The following is a 22,300-nucleotide window of genomic DNA, read 5'->3' on the forward strand; positions in this document are numbered from 1 at the left end:
CAGCAGCCACATGAGTTAATGCAGCAGGATTCATACAGACGGGTGATAACTTAAAGGAAAAAAAACAACATAAAGTGTCTCAGTAAGGTTTTGGGCCACCACGTGCCGCTCGGCATCGTTTCTTCAAGTAACTCTACTCACATATTCCCTCAGAACAACTCTGTATTGATTTGTAGTGACCCTTCCCCGTAGTATGCCGGCAAAATGCCCCTAACAGAACACCAGAGCCACCTGATCCCTTCACTGTGGGGGTCTATGGTTTAGGGTTGTTTTGTCATCTATCTTTATGTGGCGCACTGTGTAATGCAGCTAACATTTGAATGCATTTCCTAAAAACTGCATTCCTACACAACTAATTATGTGTTTGTTTCACGTTCACGCCCCGTGAACACAAGAGGCTCGACCCCCAGACACATGTCAATGAGCTCCCCTTCCAGGTCTGGTTACAGAAGGAGCCCCGGTTTTCTTATTCTTGGTGAGGTTGCGCTGCTCCTTGTTTTGCCGTTTAATTGAGGTGTTCAAATCCCTCGTTGTCTGTTCCCTCCTCTTGGACTGATTTGTCTTGAGAGACCACAACGGGGCCTATTTCCCACAACAACGTAGCTCCCGGGATCGCAGGAACACACAACCCCCTTCACTGTACTAATTGGGGAAGAGTCTTCCTCCGTGGGGCGGCTGAGCTCAGCTTTAGAGATAGTGTGAGGAGCTCGGAGTAAAGCTGCTCGTCAAAAGGAGCCAGCTGAGATGGTTCAGGCGTCTGATTCGGATGCCTCCTGGGCGCCTTCCTTTGGAGGCTTTCCAGGCATGTCCATCTGGAAAGCACTGCTTGGAAGAGGGATGTCTGGAAAGCTCTGCTTAGCCTGCTGCCACCGCGACCCTACCCCAGATAAGCAGAAGATAATGGATTGATGGATAATTACGTGTTTTTTTGAAAGTGTTGTTCATTAGCATATCTGGCAAATGTTGAGACATTAGCATATTGGCAAAACATTCACTGACAAAGAGCTATAAAAACATCATTTTTTACATTATTTTCATTTATCAATACCATAAGCAGCAGTGTGATGGGCCCATCCCTCGCAAATTCCTTTGCTCCTTGCTTTCACACATTCAACATATGCACAGTTGTCACTTAAAGTAGGTCATGGTTATTGTTGTTTCTCACCGTGGATGCAGTGTTGCTAGAGGTCACATGGCGGTTAAAATATTTTGCCTTAATTATCTTCATCACGATGCAGCGAAACAAGCAACAAGCAAGCAATACTGCGAGAAAGAGATGTGAAGAGAGACGATGAGGGCTGAGGAGAGACAAATAAAAAAAAAAACAACAGGAGAGTGAGGAGAGAAGTGGAGCAGAAGAATAAGCAAACCAAAGGGCTCATTACCGTGAAGATTTTGATCATGACAAACGAGGACGGACTGATCACTGCCTCCTGCTCTCACTTCCTTCTCGGCAAAGTTCAGAGGACTGAGAAACAATCACTTGTGACTGGCCAATTAGCACATTAGAAGGTGTTGTTTAGATTCACAGTGTCATGTGTCTGCGCTGATAATGTTGCCGCTACAAGTGTCGGGACAGATGAAGCCCTCAGAAATCAACCGGTGTCATGCAACGCTTGATGCTCATGTCGCCGTCCAACTGTTGAGCCAGAAGTCGAAGTGGTATCTTGCTTGCTTGCTTTTTTGACATCTGGGGTGCCGCTGTGAGTGCCCGTTATTGTGGTATGCTTTTTTTGCTCTGCGCTTCCCCGGAGAGCACTTGTCAGTCATTGTTCACTGGAATTTCCTGTCACATATTATTTATGGTGACTAATTCATCCTCTTTTTACGTGAGCAAACTTAACAGCTAATTTAAAACACAGATGTTACGATGGGTTTTAGAACCAAACTATGCATCCAACCGTTGTTTTATTTAGAGACCTCTTGTCCCGTTGAAGGTCATGAGTTGGCTCAAGCTTCTCTCTGGATGTGATGGGTCAGAGGAGGGTGCACTCTGGACAGGCTGTCACTCCATCAGGGGGCTTATACTCATAGACAGAAAAACACATTCTCACCCACAGGCAGTCTGAGTATAAACTGCATGTGTTAGTTTGTCAGAAGAAGGAAAGCTGGTGGGTTTGCATGAAGTGTGAGGGGACATGCTACTGAGTAACACTGACATCATTATACTGAACCGCATTAGCATTGATTTTACTATATTTGACTCAGAAAGTGCCAGAATGCCGACGGATGCTCATGGTAGCTAACGCACAACACTGTGCCTGAGCTTATAGAGATGTAGAGTGCATATATACATAAAAAAAAGGGGCATTTTTGTCGTGTTTGTTTCTCAAATTGACTTGAAGCAACGAAGAAGCTTGTGACTTAGTATGGCAGAGGCCTCCCCTGCTCGGTTGTGGGCATTCAGTGTGTCATCTTGTTATTCTTGATAGGCAGCCTGGTGGGCAGGTGTGTTGGGTCTGTCAGCGTGCATTCTGGGAAAATGTGCAATCCACACATTGTGCTTTCATCTTTGGAGAGAGGGGCCCTACAGCACATAAATATGGGTGGGTGTTTGTGCACGTATGTGTGCATGCAAGCGTGTGGCTTTGTGTGCGTTTTTGGCACTACGGCGCGCAGCCGCGTGCCGTCATGATTGGTGCTGCCTTGCACATGAAAAAACCAACAGCAGAAAAGATTTGTTGTTAGTATTTGTAGCCTTTGTGATTCTTGGAGCATTCGAAACCTTCTTCTTCTTCTTCTTTTTTTTTTTTTGCTCTGTCAGGGCTCAGTGGATAGCGACTGTTTGGCAGGTTGGAGATCTGAGGTCTCATCCCCGCCGGCAGGTGAAGGTTTAGACAGCCAAAAAGTAAGAGTCTGGGGATTTACAGAAATGGACAGAGTGAGAGGAGCTGGAAGCTTTTAACACGCATTCTGGTCAAAGCAGCGGCGTTTCATTGTCCGACTGTGACACCCTGATGAACCTCGAAGATGAAAAGCTCTGTCGCTATCAGTTGTTGGCACTCAGTTGCATAATACACGCCACTTGCAGCAGCATGTTTTCTGTATTTGCCTGCTTTCTGCTGTATGCAATTTTAAAAATATGTTCTTTAACCAGCTAATGTTATTTCCATGCCTCCATCACATCCCCCGCTCTGATGTTTCATGTTTTGCTACTATCCTCATCTGTGTCACTGCAGACAGATTTTTTTTTGCAGCCATGCAGAAAAACACACACGGACCCACTCAAACGGATGTAAAAACCATTTGTGAAGGTAACGAGGGTCACACAGGGTGACCCAGATTGATAATGCGGCACGCTCGAGGCGGAGAGCTGTCGTTACCGTCACTAACATGGCTTTCCCATCCACTGCTGTTGCCTGCTGAAACAACAGGCTGCGAGCCATGTGAGTGAGACTTTATGCAGCATAGCAACAGTGTGCTGGGAGCGAGTTACCCCACTGTCTAAGCTGATTTGACACAGTCAGGTGAAACAAGTTTTGAGTTTTCTGTGGAAGGATTTTTTTTTTTTTTTCTGTGCTTTTCCTCTATTGTGGAAGCCTGTCGAGTTCAGATGCATGGTTGTCAGGCCATGTGTTGGATTCACCAGTAGAAGAACCTATTGTCTTGTGGGAAGAAATGAAAAGGGCCAGGGATTTGCTAGAGACTGGTGTGGATACTCACAGGGAAGTGATTTTATTTTTTTTTTTACAGAAAAAACACACAGCATTGCAGCGTTCTGTCATTCTTAGTGTCTGTCACATTCAATTGTAAACTGCTATTCTGCCTAAATTTGTGCACACAAAATTAGATATTTTAGGAGGGAAGTGCCATCCCTCATTTCAGAGCCCCTCTGGTGAAAATCAAGTGCTTTACCTTGTTAACTTGTCCATATGGTGTTTATTTGCTGGAAGACATAACAGGAGGGAAATACGCAGATAACGTCACGACTCAGCATTTCAACCGTGAAACTGCAGTGTACCGATGACAGTCCCAACAACACAGATTCGCGACCCTAGTGAGGATGAAGCAGTGTATAGATGATGGATGGATGGATGGACGGATGGACGGGCGGATGGATGGACGGGCGGATGGATGGATGGATGGATGGACGGACGGACAGACGGATGGATGGACGGATGGATGGATAGGGGAAGGTGGTGACCAACTCAGTGTACTCACACCCTGAAGAATTTAGTTAGAAAATTGTCTCAGACCATCATTCTAGTTGTATTTTTTCATTTTGCTTTAACTTGCTGCTTTTCAGTTTCGTTTAGTTTCGGCACCAAACTTGGCACAGTTTTGAAAAGGATCATGGTTTGGGTTAAAATAGACCCATGTTACCAAACTCCATTTATTCCGTTTTATATGCACCTATTCACCTGATCGCAAGAGATTGCCTACATTATCAAGGCTGCGTGCTATTCATCATGATCAGAATGTACGATAACAGCTCTACTGAATCTATTAGAAGGTGAACGACGTACCTGCCCCTGCCTTTGCCCTAAGTCGGCTAGGATAGGCTCCAGCCCCCCCTGCGACCCTCGTGAGGATTAAGCGGTGTATAGATAATGGATGGATGGACGACGTACCTGCTGGCCCATATGTGTCAGAATGATGTCTGACGATAACAGACATTTAATGGACTGATAATGTCCAAGCCAGGTGCTCCTTTGTCATCATGAGGATGTCATTAATGCTAAACGTATAGAACATGGGTAGATGGATGGATTACCATGAGACAGACCAGAGGCTCCCAGAGGATGAATCCTAATGACTTTTGGGTTCAGAGGGAAAATGTCTTGAGAAGTAGTTTAGTGTTTGCAATAAATACTTGCAAATATAATGACACTCAGCTTCAGTTGTACCTTTGTTTAAAATATAAATTTAAAATCCTGTTATGCTAACACATGAAACATGCTAAACATTCTGCCTGCTAAACTTGAACTTCTTAAAGAAAATGGAATTGAAATGGTACCGTTAGCTTTTACCTCCAGCCTCTGTACAATATTTTAATTCCATAAATGACTGCGCCTGCTTACATATAATAAACAAAACTATAATGGGATATACATGTAGCTCTGTTTCATCAATAAATCATCGCATTCATCTTGAGATGTTTCTATAATTACCATTCAGCACACAAACAAGGTCATCACCCAGAAGAAACTGTGTCCTACAAAGTCAGATGTAGCCGAAAAAAAAACCTACTGGATCGTTTCACAGCTCAATGAGAGGCAGTTTTATGACAAAAAAAACAGAAAAAAGAAGTGCAGTAGGTAGCATTACAACCACAAGCAACAGGGTTTATGGACGACACCAGGAACAGTCGCACTGGCACAACATCCAAACTTTAATTATTTGACCCAAGTCAATTAAGTTGTGATTCTACCATCATATTACAACTCATTTGCAATAAATTACTGATGCTTTAAAACACGTTCACGCTCACCTTAACGACGAAAGCCTCCCGAACGCGTGGACGATAGTGTGTGATAAAAAAAAAAAATCTAACCCATTTTGCTTCACTGTTCTCTCCTCGTCACACATTTGACGACAGCAGCGTACAAGTGACAGAGGGGATTCTGAAATGCTGCCAGCGTACGGAGATGAATGCTTTCTGCCTCTGCACATGGCCTGATCTGTCTTGCTTCAGCCCCTCTTACATCATGGCACGTGCCCCGAGGCTTTCTCTCTACAGAGCAGGCGTTCTGTATTTAGAGCCTGATTTATACACAAACACACATACCACTAGGGAAGGCGCAATGAGTGTTCCTTTCCCCCTGCCGCAATTGCCAGCAATATAATCATCTTCCCACACTTCAATGTGCCTTTAAGGGTAGCAGTAAGAAAGAAAAGGAAAAAAAAAAAAAAACTCATGAAAGTGAACAGTACTTTCAAAGGCATAAGAGGACGGAAAAACACAGATGGATAGTTTGAAATATTCTGCACCCAGACCATTCAAAGCAATGCAATAATTAAAAGTGGTATCTTTTATTCTTTTTTGTCCTATTTTTCAGTTCCAAGTTGCCATTTTAATCTTCCTGCTTTTTCTTCCGCCCGAGCACAGCTTGTAAGATTTGCTGCGGAACTCAATCGACACCATGCGGATTCTCCGAATACCGAAGAGGAATCCACCTGGTAAATGCACAACGGGAGGAGAAACTGAAAAATAACACTTGTTTCTGCTCTTCTCTCTCTCTCTCTCTCTCTCTGTCTGTCTTTGTTCTCAGGTTGTTAGAGAGCTCGTTTCTCAATGCAGAAGTGAAGGAAGGAGAGATTTTGCCTCCCACCATTCAGAGGCTGATGAAAGGATACAACAAGTACCTCAGGCCTTTCTTTGACAGTAAGGAAACTGCAGACACATGCAGCCATGGAAATGACAGAACACTCAGGGGAAATGTGTGTTTGACAGAGAACGAGAAAGGTTCATATCGCAATTTTGTGCCAGAGCGTTCCTCCTGAGTAATACATGTTGACATACATTTGAATGTGGTGCAATTTACCGTTGGAATTGGTGCGCTTCATTACTTTGCGTGTCAACATTGATATGAGGCCGGTAAACAAACTCATATGCATAATTGACTTAAATACTAATATCTATATAAATCTAAAAATATACAATATTTTTGGCCGTCCAACCGAGATTAGAGCTCCTAATACGTGCTGTGATTTAGATTCCAATTTCCACCAGGCGACTAATTTGCTTGCCGTAGAAAAACCAAGTCTATGCTTTCAGAAGAACAATGTTATGTCATTCCCTGCAAATCCCTCGCTACCGTTATTGTTCTGGGCTCCGGGAATCCGTCACAATGTGATTATGGTTTGTTTACTCGCTGTTTGATCTGTAATAACACCTTGGACTTTACCAAGGCGAATGCTGTGCAGCATAATCACTAGTCCTCCCGCCTAGGAACGTAAGTGATGCACACAGCGATGGTAAAAAACACTGGTAAACACAGGACGCATTCACACACCCACCTGCATGCTTTTGCAATACTGGCATTGTGAGAACTTAAATTGATCCTATTCATTCCTTTTTGCTGAAGGGAAAATAAAATATCCGGAAAGGCTTTCTGTCAGATTTTGCATTTTCATTTAGTGTTTTTCTTTAGTCACGCGAACAGCACAGCTTAAATGGAATAAAGGTAATAAATATAAAAAGTGAATGTTTTTTAAAGTTTGTGTAACAGAAATTCAGAGATTTGCTTCTAAACACATCATCCATTCATTATCTATACACCGCTTAATCCTCACGAGGGTCGTGGGGGGCTGGAGTCTATCCCAGCTGACTCAGGGTGAAGGCCGGTTTACCTGGACAGGTCACCAGTCTATCACAGGGCTACACTTATAGACAGACAACCAAGCACACTCACATTCACACCTACGGACAATTTACAATCACCAATTAACCTCAGCATGTTTTTGGACCTTGTGGGAGGAAGCCGGAGAACCCGGAGAGAACCCACACTGCACGGGGAGAACATACAAACTCCACGCAGAAAGATTCCGGTGCCCCCACCGGGACGCGAACCAGCAACCTTCTTGCTGCGAGGCAACAGTGCTACCAACTGCACCACCCTGCAGCCCTAAACACATCATGCACATCAGAAAAATAGCTCAAAAACATGAACAGACCTGTGGAGTTAGACTGTAACCTGCAGCCATACTTTGAATGTATCCTCCCTTTAACACTGTAAAACCAACAGCGCATTGGGATGAATGGTTTACCTGCTCCAGTTCCTACACCTACTTCAGCCTACAGTTTGCTAGACCTTCATCCACCCAGTGTGCAAACTGCATGGGAGTCAGGGAAAGTTTGGCTCCTCTGAAAGGTTAAACATGCAACATTCTGAACCGCTGGATGTTGAATAGAACACCAGCATCTCTAAATAAATGAGTATGTGGTCCACACCTCCCCTCCCTTCACTTTCATTTATACCCATAAAGCTTGTGTAGATTAAAGCCAACTGAAAAAGAATCCATTAGCCCTCAGAAGCTCTATTATCTGTGAGGAGAGCCTCAAAACAGCACTCTCATACTGAGCTGGAATGAAATGAGTGCACATAAATTAGATAAGCAATGTAAATAAAATACTGTTTTTCGTTCTTTGTTTTTTTTTTTTTTTTTTGTGGCACTCGCTGGACACCGTGGACTCCGCTTTTGCTTGTGCAGACAGCAGTTTCTTTTAACAGCAAGGGGAAGGCCAACACTTTCAAAAAGAGGGACTGACTTGCATTAATATGTAGCGTGCATGCACGGCCGGTCGACTGGCAAAACATAGAGAGGAAGAAGAGACCACAACCCTCTGCATGGTTGTGAATTCATTCTCTGCTAAGGACACCAGTACACCACCGTATCTTTGCAATACAGATATGTATTGCTGCTTTATTAAAGCTATTTATCTTCAAATTCTTGCATATTGGACCTTTAATATGACACGAGCTGAAAACGTGAATCGCAAAATATCGGAGGTCTCTAAAATATTAAAAATATTGTGCCATGCTTTTCTGTTTTCTTATTCCTTCACCATCATGTATCATGCATAAAATCACAGCTATTACTGATATATGATTAATGCATGAGGGTGATTCACAACTAATGCATTAAAGTAAATATACTATCATTTATGCCATTAAAGCGCGGCAATGAGTGTTGTAAACGTCACCCATCTTACTACAAAAGTCAGAAAGAAAATGTCTATAAGTAGAATGCTGACAGCCATAAAAGAAACAAAGAAAAGCGAACTTAGCCCTCCGCATGAAAGGAGTATTGATAAATACAGGCTAAATCAAGTTCTTCGTTTGTGTGTGTCGTTTCAGACTAAGAACGACTGAACTTGCCTGAAAGCCATAGTATAGTTTGCATACTGGGCACATCCATCTTCTCTGGATGCCAGAATTTGCAGAACAGCTTGGTCTCCATATTTAATTATAAAAGAATGATGAGATGAAGGCGAGGTGGATGGATTTTGAGAGGAGCCACTGTGATACAGAGCTGAGGATCACCACCAAACACCCATCTCTACATTGACACCGTGTGGTTTTACAAACTTTGGTCAAAGATAACTGGATAGTCCACTAATACCGGTGAAGGGGATCAGACTAACTATGTCCCTCCCCGACCTTCGATCCTCCCATCCTGCTGACATTTGGGGCCATCAGCAGTACGTGCCCACCAACGAGTGCAGAAAGCCTTGTGTGCTTAGTTAATTATAGTGTATTAAATGGGTACGTTACATCAAAATTCCCTCCCTGTGCAGTTGTGAAAATTAGCTATGGAGACCAGGCTGTTTATTTCTGTGGACATTTTAACGTAGTGGTCTATGGGGATTGAAGAAAAGATTAGAAAATCTGCAGTTTTGGCTTTATTTTTCAGCCTCAGAGGAGCCGCTTGGTGTGAGCGCTGTCCATCACTGCCCTCGGGTTAATGACAGTTTTCTGAGGTTTGACAAACTCAGAACATATTTTTTTTTACTGCTTTACACAGACGTTAACATTTTATTGCTAATTGCAGAGTTTCGCCGCTTGTCAGTGTCATTCCCAGGCCGGATCGCCTCAGGTGCTGCTTGCACCATGCTTTCTGATTACACACTTTTTGATTTTTGAAGCACATTGCCCTCTTTACTCCGAGCTTATCCATCATTTCTAATACACAAATGACCTTAAAGAAATAATTTTGGGTAATACACTTATTGCCTCGGGTGTGATGTGAAGAGACCGCTGACTTTATTTATCCCACTACAAACTCCAGTTGAAGTAAACACACAAACACCTGCTTACAGTTTGTGCACAAGCATGCAGCACTTATAGCAGGCACTCACGCTGGCACGTACAGTATCTGCAATATGACATCAGGCTCATTACTCCCTCCCAGAAATAGAGATTGATAAGTAAGAGGAAAGGAGAATGAGAAGATGAAACATTGGAGAGCAGCAAAGTTACCCCTTCTTTGATGGTGAATCATGGAGAACTAATTCCCTCAAGGAGGTTCACACTCGACAGACTGCAGCTGCCTGCAGAGATGTGGGGGTCTTTAGCATTTTTAAATATGCTGTCCTTCAATAACCTTCTTTTTTTTTTAATTATTATACAACAGTATGCTTTACTGTGCAGCCTTACATCCCTATGTGTCCTCGGTATAATCTGCTATGTCTTAAAATCATTCACAGTCATCAGACAGAATCAGATAAATAGTAAAGCATTAAAGGCAATGGGATTATGCAGGGTGCAACCATGTATCAGTCGGTTTATTAACGGTTTCTTCTTTGGTTCCAGATGGTCCTGTGACGGTGGGTATGAGCCTGGACATCGCCAGCATTGACACCATCTCAGAGATCAACATGGTGAGACGGCCACACTTGAACATAACCGTCCTTTGAATAGAAGCTTCAACAGGCTCCTTGTGCTCCAGCGTGATTATTAAGGCAACGCTGACACAAGATCAGATACGATAAGAAAGAGTAGATAAGATAAGATGAGATAAGATAGAACATTATTAATCCTGAAAATTCTTGTGCCAGATATTTTTGAGAGAGAAAAATTACATAACAGAAGAATAAATGCAAACAGAAAAACAACAAGATGGAGGTGTGATAGATTAATAAAAACAACAATAAGTGAGCTAAAACAAGACTAGAACAGTAGGGAAATATTAGCAGTGATGCTAAAGTAGTAATATACTAATTTCTGCCTTATTTAAATCGTGCTGAAACAGCAGCATCCATCCTCTCTGGTTCAGAAGCCGTAGTGACAGCTGTCAAGAGTTGCCCCACAACACAAGAAATTGATTATGTGGTCACAGACAGCAGGACTCTCACAATGAACAAAAATATGTTCAGTGTCCTAAAAATTAGAGCAGACTTGCTGACTTGAAGCGATTCTGTGGATTACTGCTGCTTCAGGCTCTTTTGACGCCATCAATACTAAAACAATGCAAACAAGCCCCGAGCTGTCCAATGATGTATAAGCACACAAAGCTTGGTTTGCAAAAAACCCGAATGACTTGTCAGCACATTATTGACGTGCTTGTTAGAACGGTCTATTAGCCTCTGCTGTGACCTCTGGGCCTCAATCCTGCAGGACTACACCGCCACCATATTCCTCCGCCAGCGCTGGACGGACGAGCGCTTAGTGTTCGAGGGCAACAAGAGCCTGAGCCTGGACGGGCGGCTGGTGGAGCTCCTCTGGGTGCCGGACACCTTCATCGTCGATTCCAAGAAGTCCTTCCTCCATGACATCACCGTGGAGAACAGGCTGATCCGCATCTTCCCCAACGGGACCGTCCTTTACGCGCTGAGGTGGGATAACCAATGAAGACTGTTGGTCTGATTGGTTTGTTGTGTTGGTTTTTCTTTCTTTTTTTTTTTTTTATTTATAATCCAACACGCAATAAAAAGTAAGCGAGGGACTGGAAAAGAAATTGGCAGAGGGAGGACGCGTGGGTTGAATTTGAGATAATGTGATTGCAAAGCAGGGAGTTGTGTCAGTTCTATTACGCCGGTATTGGATTGTATGAGTACAGAAGCATGCGGTCTGTCGATACAAAGAGCTGTGGGCTATCAAAGCAACATAAGTCCCGTTTGGATACGTGAAACAGATATTGCGCCGTGTGCAAGGCTTAACGTCTGACAAGCTCTTGGCAAGCATCTGAAACGTGCATTACCTTGACGTTTTGATTAGATGCTGGGCACAGGCAGACAGGTTATAGATAAAAAAAGGTTATAGATGAATGTGTTCAGATCTTTTAAACCCTGCAATGATGGGATTTTATACATCCTACTGTTTTAATGCCACTTCCTTTATGCTCTGCTCATGCATGGATTGTCTTAGCGCCTCTGTCTATAGCTGTATCCAGTCTAGTGGAAGCTACACATCAAATGTGAGACAGTCACACTTTTCTAATGGTAACCCTGTAAGTATAATGAGGGTGATGTACACGGCTGCCATGTTATACTAAACTTGTATTCAGACATGTTTACGTGTGAGTTTTGATTCTGTGAGTTGTTATTTTTAACAAGCGCATGGAATTGTTCTACAGCGAGGCTCGCATTTGTTGATCTTTTGTTCTAAATGTGTGTGTGTGTGTGTGTGTGTGTGTTCTCGTTTTCAAGCACCTTTGCCTGAATACAGAAAACTGCCCACTCTCTGTGCTTCACTGTGGCAATGTGGAGGAGGTTAGCGCTTAACAGTCAGGGAGCAGGACTAGTGAGGGTAAAACAAGCCAAAAAAGATAGTCGGGAGAGAAATGGCCACCTCGGGGGAATTGGGGCTGTGAAAAAAAAAAGAAAAAAAAGGAGGACAGAGTGAAGTGAGAAATGTGAGGTGCTGGAGGAAAAGGACAGCTGTGGTAAATGTTTCAGTGCTGTGCCAGGGGGGAATACATGAGAAAGCACTGAGGTGATTGCAGCCAAAGGTTGAGCAATTAAGAGGAAAATGATTAAAAAAAAATAAAAATCTGTCTGTCCGTTTTTATGGTTTACACGTTTCCAGATCGTATTTGTTGTGTAAAATCATCACAAAGCCAGAGGTCAGACACACAGGTATCCATGTAGTAAAGACCAGACGTACCAATTAAACATAGCCCTGTGGAAAATTGTTGTGGCAGGTCAAGATCCATGGTGCTGACATGGATTTTCTATGGGTTCACCTCCCTTCTGTCTTGTAAATCAGTGTGCTGCAGTTCGTTATTGTATAGAAATCTCAGCAAGACACTCAAATCTTGTGTTTCCGTCATCCATCAACATCGCTGCTGATATTTATAGAACTTCTAATAAATGGCCAAAAATGGTTCCATATTTTGACTCATCAGCTAAAAAAAAAAAAAAAAGAAGTGAGAAGGAGTACTTAAAAATCTTGGCGTACAGGAGCTCAAAGTAAGTTTTAGCAAAGTTCGTGTAATTCTGAAGTGCTGACTGCAGCGATTCCTAAGTGTGAAGATAAGGACTACAGTCGTGTCCAAAAATGACCTCTTTTAAGCTCTGAATCAGCCAGTAGAAGGCCTTCAGAGGTGCATCATTTATCAGAACTATCCACACCATGTCATAATTAAAGGCATCATTAGTTGGAAACACTTTGACATATTGATGCTTGTGAGAGTCGAGCTTACAGACGATACCGTGTTTCCCTTATGGCTGTGTTTAGGGTCTAGATATAAGCAATGCTGTATGGTTTATAAAATGCTCCAGTTTTTTGAAGCAAAATATTTATGATTAGTAGTGATGCTAAACCTTTTAGAAGAGCATTTGAGTCAAATACATGTTTGATATGGGTTGATCTAAATGTTTCCATGAAGCACTTACTGCCAATGGAATCTATTTCAGCTCATCTTTTTCACATGTGAGCATGTGTTTGCCTTCAGACTTACAACATCCAAGCGTTTTCATTCTCAGTGTGGCTAACAGGCTCTATCTTTTATTAGCTTATCATCATCACGTGTAGGTGTGTAATCAGTGCCTTTGCTGGTCTCCCACACTTCATTCTTAAGAATTCCTAAGACTCCTTACACCTGCTAAATAAGACCCGGTGGGAAGCTGGAACCAACTCGATCCTCAGTATGGACAAACGTGTGCATTGCACCCGCTGTACTTTTAAGGATAATTTCTAAGAATGAGTGCAAAATTGCATCATTCGTGGAGTATTGATGCGCTTAAGGCCAAAATACACTGAGCAGCTTTATAGATACCGGCGTGGGTATACAGAATGACAGCAAGGAAAGAGGCTGTCCTTCTGCATTCTCAAAACAAAATGTGTTCATATATGTCCTAACGGTCACTGTATCATATCAGAGACTTGTGTATATAATAAAATAAAATTTGTGGGGACTTTCTTGATATTCTCCATTAGTCATCACCTTTAATGACAACAACATTTCTGTTTTTAGGATTACAACCACGGTGGCCTGCAACATGGATCTGACCAAGTACCCCATGGACAAGCAGACCTGCACGCTACAACTGGAGAGCTGTAAGAACACTTCATACTTAATAAAGAAAATCTCATCTGTGCTCCTTGAAGCGGTGGCAGAGAGTTGGTGGGTGGGCGTGATGTCAAGTGAATCTGATCAAACCAAGGGATCAAACGGATCACTTTCTCTCATCTTCTACACTGCCTCTGTGTGTGTGTGTGTGTTCTCAAGACTGCATGCTTATGTCACACAGCAGACACAAACTGGGGCAATTCTGGTCATGATGGGATATGTTTTCCTGTGTATAGTATTTCCCTTACTCTAATGAAAAGAAAAAAAAAAAACATGAAGCTCGAAAGCAGTTCATGGAAATTGTTGACACCTTTAAGGAGAAGTTCGACAGTTTGGGGGAATGTGTCTTAGGTGGGAAGATCAGTACAACTCTTACTGTTGGTAAAAGTTGTATCAAGTACTCAGATATTCAAGTACTCAGATATTCAAGTACTCAGATATTCAAGTACTCAGATACCTTCATTTTTTGGGGGGAAACTCTGTTGTGTTTTACATTTAATTTTAAATGAACACAACTGCTTTTCCTCATCCATCTATACTCACTCGCCCATATTGACAAAGTTGGTGGTGGTGCTGGTGTTGTGCAGATTGGCAGTTACTGGGGTTCAACAAACAGTGCTCGGTGTTCTGCACAAACAGTTCTCGGAGAGTCTTTTGTTCTTTGTGCTCTTACAGTCATTAAAATGCTGTTTGGCAACCTCCAAGCAGGCTGGCATGGTATTTACTCAATAGTCATTCTTTGTCTCGGTACTCCACCATAAAGCCTGTTTGATGAGGTACTTTTGAGATGGTTGTTCTTTCAGCAGGTACTCTGAGTTCTGCAGGGGACGTCTGAAGCTCTGTTAGAGTGACAGTTTAGTTCTTGGTCACCCTTCTGTCCACGGCTATCTAGTTTGGTCTCACAGTTTTGCTTTATGACTCCAGCTATTGTGGTTCCAGACTTCTTTCATTTCACAATGATTGAGGCTGCTTGACTCCTGAGAACTGTCAGAGCTTTAGAAATGGTTCAACAATTCATCAGTTTTATGAGTGAGAACTATAGACAGTTCCTTTGTCTTCAAGTCTTGTTTTTGTTGTGAAATGCAGTTTGGATTGTTGGAGCTTTAAACAAACAACCGTCTGTCTTTCTAATCGATGTCCAATCAGTTCAGTTTACCACAGGTGGGTAGCAGTCAAACAAGATAAATCTGAGAGCCACAGCAAAGTAGAAATAGAAAACTTTTAGAAATAAAAGATTTTTGACTTTACAGAAATTTGCAAAAAAAAAAAAAGTCTGAAAAAATGTTTTGGGTTATTAATCGTAGATTGACTAAATAAATCCCAGGTGTCTTTAATGCATAGATATGAAAGTGTGTGCCACAAATGTCAAACTCCTCCGTTAGTCCTTGACTGATTTAAATTTTCTGCTTATAACAGCTCTTTCCCACAAATCCACTGACACCAATTTTTTAGGGCCAGTCCAGTCCCTGATACCAAATCCACCTAATCCTACAAATCCTTTAAACTCACCCTTAATATCTTAAGAATGCAAACCTCTGCCACCAGACACCAGAAAATGCATCGTTTGTTGAAAAATTTTTAAATTTCTTGACATTTTCCACAAATAAGAGGATCGATTTGCCTAATTATGACACACAGTCGTTAGTGTCACGACGAAATAGAGTGCCAGTATGTTTCTAATCACAGCAAATTACTATTAGGAATAAATTACGTGACAAGATGGATTTTTTTTGGCTTTGCAGGAGATGGTAGGAAGAAGAAGGGCCCTCTAGCCCCTCCTCTCTGCTTCCTTGCTCATCTGCCGTCGTTGCTTTCCAGCACGCTTTTGCTCCATGCTATTAAATGACAGCCAGCCAGGCTAAGCTAAGTCTGATCCCTGCCAGAAGCCCACCAGGACCTCAGTGCCAAATAAAACATTTAGCTTGAGCTCCAGTGCCACTTAGCAGACAAAAAGACATCTGGAGGTTAAAGTTAGGTAACTGAGAGGATGATGGATCCTTCCTTTCGCTGCTTCAATAATTCCCGGCAAAATATCTGCATCGCTCTCTTTTCTATCTCCGTCTCTCTCTTTTCCATCCTGCCTCGCAATCTCTCTCTCTCATCCAGCTTCTCTATCTGGGCTGTTTTCTCTCTCCTCCTTCCTGTCCTCCTCTCCTTCAATCTCCATCTCCCTCTTGCTCTGTCTCTGTGTCTCTTTATGAAGATGTATATTCAAGGATTTATTTCTTTTAATGCTGTGCCAAAAGTGGATCCTCAGCACAGGAGGAAGCTTTAAAGCGAGCGTCGTTGTGGGAGGGGTGTGGGGCGTTTAGATTGGGATTGCGGTAAAATATTTAGTGCGTTCTGAGTCAGAAGACGGCGTCGGTCTTTAGTGATCTTTGCTTGGGATGAAATTTTGGTGGCGACCCTTTTAAAAACACCTTAGTGTGAATACGGCTATTCAAAAGGCCACACACTGCACTGGGAGGCTGAAGGAGCCTCCATGTAACTCCTTGCATGCTATAGCGCAGCATGTCACCGCACATCTGTGTCTCTAATTTGTACAGTAATGCCAGGGCTTTAGGTTAGGAAAATAATGAGTTCCTATACAGCGAGAGAGAAAACGGTCAATTTATAGGACCTTTCAGCATCAAAGTCATCACTGCCCTTCATTAGGCAACTGTGCTGCGGGTATCATGGATCTGATCAGCAGTACATGACTCCATATGGGTTTACACGGCGAAAGAAATTAATGAGCGTTTCATGTGCAGCAGATTACAGGAGTGTATTCCTGCTTCAGTCGACGGCACGTCTTCTTATTCTCTTGCTCCCTCTGCAGATAAATTAGGAAAATGCACCTAAGTAGTTTAAGCCTTGTTAATCACACCTTTTGTCTCTTATCAAATTTGAAGACACGTCGGCGCTTATTAACTGACAGCATTGCACATTGTGACATTGTTCTATCGAAAGCGCTACCACACTCGACCGTGGCATCTTTGATCCTATTCATTTTGCATGCCTTCTTATTCTAACTTTTATTTGGGTTATCTAGTCTCTCTAGGGCCCGGTGCAATATGCATGATTAGTCTGTTATGGTACGAGGCAAGAGTTAAGCCCTTCACCAGGCCTTTTTTTTTTTCTCCCCCCTCCTTCTATTGCTATCCTCTTTGAAGAATCACTTTTCCATTAGCAATTCCTGTTGGATCTCTCTGTGTCAAACTGTGTTAAAGTGAATAATGGAGGCATATTCCAAATATAACCGCATACATGAAATATTAGCATAACACTTAAAGTCGGGCCGTTGTATTAGCATTGCCAAATTCATGTGGTGTTTCAATGGTGGATTTATTGAAGTGTTGCACTGTGTAGACCTTTTGCTTCTCAGGGGTAACATGTGATCGTAGCGTTTCAAAGGTGTTTTCGCATTCCCTTTGATTCTCCCCAAATGTCTCTCTTGTGCTGATATTTAGCATTAGGGGGAATTTACCACCCACTATGGATTGCAATCTCAACCAACTCAGCTGTAACAGGATCAGACCATACCATAGCTTTAGCAATTAACATTCCCAGCTGTTCCCACCACTTTGGAGTTTAGTAAAAGAAAAAAAGCTACTAATATTGTGTCTATACTATCATCATCACCACCACTAAAATTGAAAATGATGTGTAAGTTATATTCCCACCTGCATGTGGATGTACATCGTTGCATTTTGGGTATTTAAAGGTTACCAGCGTTACTGCTTATCTGTCGAGCTGTGACGGCACAAATCACTGAATTGTTCCAGAGGAAGAGAATGAAACAGGCTGTGTGTTTTATGTACTGTATAATGCTGACCCAGGAAAGTTTAATGGTGAGTGTGTTAGCAAACAGTTGCCATCCAAAAGACATGGAACGGCATTAGCATTCATTTGGAGTGGTTTGTGGTCACCTGATGAATGTGAGTGCTCCTTTTAGCTGACCTAAACCAAAACAGGAAAGTTGGAAGAGATCAAAAATGTTTTGTAGAGCTGAAGTAAACTCAAGAAACAAAACCTCTCTGGGTTTGTTTTCACATGACATGCATACTTCCTGAACCCACTGATCGTATATTAACATCGACTGATGCCAGTTTCCTCTTCTCGTCTCTTCTCCTACAGGGGGCTACAATATCAATGATGTGATGTTCTACTGGACCAGAGGGAACGAGTCTGTCAGTGGTTTAGATTCCCTCCAGCTGGCTCAGTACACAGTAGAAGACCACTACACGTCGGTCTCAGAGGCTATCTATGAAACGGGTACCAGTGGCGTTCCAAACCTTTTCCTAATCTTACTGCCAGAGCTACACGAATGTTTTTGATATGATGTTAACTGATTTCTGATGTACACCATCTTCTCAAAAGGCCATTACCCCAAGCTGGTTTTCCACTTTGAGCTGAAGAGGAGCATTCTGTACTTCATCCTGGAGACCTACGTCCCCTCCAGCCTGCTGGTTGTTCTCTCATGGGTTTCCTTCTGGATTTCTCTGTCCTCTGTTCCGGCACGGATCTGTATAGGTACGACAAAAAAAATAAACTGTCTTTGTTTACTCAAATGTGAAAAAGTTTGCTCTTGGGGAATTGCCATACCTTTAGTCCTATCTACTGTCATGTGCACAAGCAAACATTTGTTCCATTGCCAAAATGTTGCTTTCTCGATGATTAGTTCGACAAAAAATGTCAACAGATGTAATATTCTTCTGGGGAACAGAAAAGTAAAAGCTTGGCATCAGAAGTCAGTATCCCTCCGTTATCAGAAATGACTTGTAGGTGTTTTGCATAATTGTCCATCAGTCTCTGGCAGTGACTTGTTGAAAAAATTTAACCACCCTCCCATGAAAAAAATTCCTTCAAGATGTTTTCTTGCATGCACTGCCTGTCTCACACCCCCGACAACATTTAAATGGGACTCAAATCAGGCAGTTCCACAACCTTACATTTCTTCTTTTGTGAACCATTACTTGGTGGAATCTTAGTGCGCTGAGGATCATTTTCCAGTAAAAAAGGTCCGCTTTTGGTTCAGCATCAACTTTCAGACAGATGGCCTCGCATTATCTTCAAGCGCTCTTTGATATGGTACAGAATTCATGGTTGAATCAGTGACTGCAAGCTGCCCAGGGCCTGAGGCGACGAAGCAAAGTCGAACAGTTCCAACAGCATGCATCGCAGTTGGTGCGAGGTTCTTATCCTGAAAAGTCGTCTTTGTTCTGCTGTCTACTGTTACTGTGACCGGACAGCTCTCTTTTTGATTCATCTGCCCAGAGCTTACTATTCCAACTTTGCCTACACATTCACTGCCAAACCATAGTTGTCCGCTAATTCCTTTTTAAACAGAAACCTGGCAAATCTCCCATGCAGGTTAGATTTGTGGAATCGCTTTCCAATTGTAGACGCAGCACTTTGACACTAACAGTTGCAAGAGTTACCTGCAGATCCTCTAAAGACATTTTTTTAGGCTTCTTGGAGGCATTTTTGGAGCCAAATAGTCTGCTCAGGGCTCAATTTGCTGGAGTGGCCAGTCCTGGACAAATTGACAGACCACTTGTAGATGTTTTTCCCTAGAGTGAAATGATAAGTCTTATGGAGATGTTTTTAAATCCCTTGCAATAATTACAACCCTTTATTCGGAAGACCTCGGAGACTTCTTTAGGTTTCGGCGTGATGATACCGCACACTTTAGTAGAACAGCAAACTTTGATGTCAGACAGGTCCTATCTGTTGCTCTAATAATGGACACCTGACGGGAACCTCTGATCATAATTTGATGTATTTGGTGCGACAAAAGTACTTACTTTGTCCACCAGACTTAAATGTTTTCTATTATAAAAATGACTACAAATATCAGTTTTGTCATTTTGTTTGAGAATATCACCTTTATTTATAGGAACTGTTTCAAAAAGGATGTGTTTGCTCGTCCAAATCTGTCAAAAAAGTCAACAATTCCCATGGGATGTGTTCTGCTGTGCTGTCAGTCAGCAGTATTTGTTTACCATTACACTGATATGTCGACCTTTTGCTCCCAGTCGGTGAACATAAGCATTTGTTTAGTTTTGATTTTAGAGGACTTAAAGAGAGCATCTCTGACACTTGTGCTATCGAGAGGGAGCATTCAAACTTCTATATTTTGTTGGATTAGCTCCGCCACACCTCTCCAAGGGGCTCAACAACTTCTCAAAACAAACTACAAAATATTCCACTTCATGGCATGTGAGGTGTAAAAGGAATTTTTGATGAGGTTAATGTAGAAGAGCCTGGCTGCCCTTGTTTGTTTCTTGTGTTGTTGCTGCTCTTTTTTTTCCTTTTATCCGATTGTCCATGCATGCTATGAGTATGATCAAATTGAATTCATTGTGCACTGGCAAGATTGCAGTATTGAAGGCTGAACTGGAATTATTTAGAGGATGTGCAACACAGGGTTTAGTCCTTGAATAGTTCTTGTATGGATCGTGCTGTCAAATTGTCCGACTGTTTCAGTGTACCGGTTTCTGTCTCATTCTTTTTTAACACACGGTATAGCATAGCCGCGTTGTGTCTGTGTGATGTTCAAAAGACAATGATGTCGACAAATCCCCACCAAAACCAACAACAGGTGTGTTTTCATCCGCAGATTATGAACAAATAATTGGCAAATCTGTAAAATAAATAGTGAATTATGCAAACCTGTTATGCAAATATTGGGAGTTGGGTCATTGAGAGACGCAGCTGATGGTGCTTCTTCTATAGGGGATTGTAGAAAACGAGGACACGCAAACTCTCCAGATTAAGAGCTCCAGTTAAGCGTCAAGTGGTGGAAAAACGCTGGAGAAAAACACAATGGTGCTACTTTAAGTCTCTGCAGTGGTGCTGAAGCTTCAATAGATGTTTAAGTTTTGCTTTTATCGACACAATTTCTCTTTCACCGCAGGCAACAAAAAAAAAGCAGAAGAAAGTTTCTTTTTTAAACTTTTTCAAATTGAAAGTGCACAGAAAAACAGCCGAATGGAAACTGACCTCGTGACTTTATTCTGTTTTACTGTATCTCCTGTGTAGTCGAATCCTCATTATAGCTCATACCGGAGGGCCACAGTCCTCCACTGTCACCACATAAGTATTGAAACATCCTCAGTACTGAGGCGTTGGATGACATCTTTCATAATTTAGTTTAAAGCCCCTGAAAATTTGGTTTCAAACTTTTGAGTCTTACCCTGTAACATCAAATACTCCGAAGAAGAAAATCAAGGCTGTTATTGGCTGAGACGGTTAAAAAGATAATCTTGTTTAATGTTTGATCAGTACAATCCATACTTGACCAGTGTCTGGGTGTGTTTCCTCCACCAGGAGTGACCACAGTACTGACCATGACCACTCTGATGATGGGAGCCCGGACGTCGCTGCCCAACGCCAACTGCTTCATCAAGGCCATAGATGTCTACTTGGGAATCTGCTTTAGCTTCATCTTTGGAGCGCTCATTGAATACGCCGTGGCCCACTTCTGCACGCTCACTCACAGCGACGCACACATGCTCATGGTAAGGCCTTCCTGGATGTTCTCCATCGCTGTTAGTTGATGTGGTCGTTGCTGTTGTTGTGGTCATTGTGTTCATCGTGGTGGTCGCTGTCATCATCATCATCATCATCATCATCATCTTCACCATCTTGAGCCCTTTGGAGTAAGTTGAACATCCTCTACGAGTTCTCACATGTAGTTTTAGTTTCCTTTCAAAGCTCACCCTTCTGTTCTTGCAGTACGGCCACCACATGCACGACTTCGACGACGAGATGAACGGCATCGTTACCACCATCTCCGCTCACTCCAGCAGAGCCAAGAGACGCAAGGAGCCCGCCGCGACTCCCCCCTCAGCTCCGTCCTCGACAGAACTCACCGTCCGCCCCTCCAGCCCCTCGGGCAGTGAGCCGAAGCCCGAGGCGTCGCCCCCAGAGCCCACCCACTGGTGCATCACCGTCTTGGCCACCATTCGCAAAATTCTCCGCGCCATATATTGCTGTCATGTGGAGAACCCCCACCACATAGACAACTACTCCAGAGTCACGTTCCCCCTGTCTTTCGTGATGGTCAACCTGCTCTACTGGACATATTATCTGTACTTTTAGCATTTGCTTGAGTGCAGCATCTGTCCCAGAGAGGGTGAACCGGAGAGCGTACATAGACGAGACGTGTATTTTACTGTATGTATGTACAGTAAGTGTTGTTTAGGTGTGTTCTGAGGTGAGTGTGTACACTTTCTACATTTGGATTCATGAGTGAAGTAGCATACTCATGCAGGGTTGTTTTAGGTGAAAAACTGAATGCTTGTGATTGCAGCTCCATTTTAAATATTAATAGGTAGTCAAACTGAGCCGCTGCTTTAAA

At 42.7% G+C, this 22,300-nt stretch overlaps 1 protein-coding gene across 1 annotated transcript; it reads left to right on the forward strand.

Annotated features, from left to right (window-relative positions):
• The first annotated feature begins 6,198 nt into the window (after positions 1–6,198).
• Positions 6,199–22,041, forward strand: LOC103360769 (gamma-aminobutyric acid receptor subunit pi). Its single transcript, XM_008286667.1, has 8 exons — positions 6,199–6,325; positions 10,257–10,324; positions 11,061–11,278; positions 13,861–13,943; positions 18,073–18,210; positions 18,316–18,468; positions 21,268–21,458; positions 21,676–22,041. Exons 1-8 carry the CDS (start codon positions 6,286–6,288, stop codon positions 22,039–22,041), a joined length of 1,257 nt encoding a protein of 418 aa, XP_008284889.1. The 5' UTR covers positions 6,199–6,285.
• The last annotated feature ends 259 nt before the right edge of the window (positions 22,042–22,300 follow it).

Source organism: Stegastes partitus, unplaced genomic scaffold (genome assembly GCF_000690725.1).
Source record: "Stegastes partitus isolate 25-593 unplaced genomic scaffold, Stegastes_partitus-1.0.2 Scaffold463, whole genome shotgun sequence".
Lineage (NCBI taxonomy): Eukaryota > Metazoa > Chordata > Actinopteri > Pomacentridae > Stegastes > Stegastes partitus.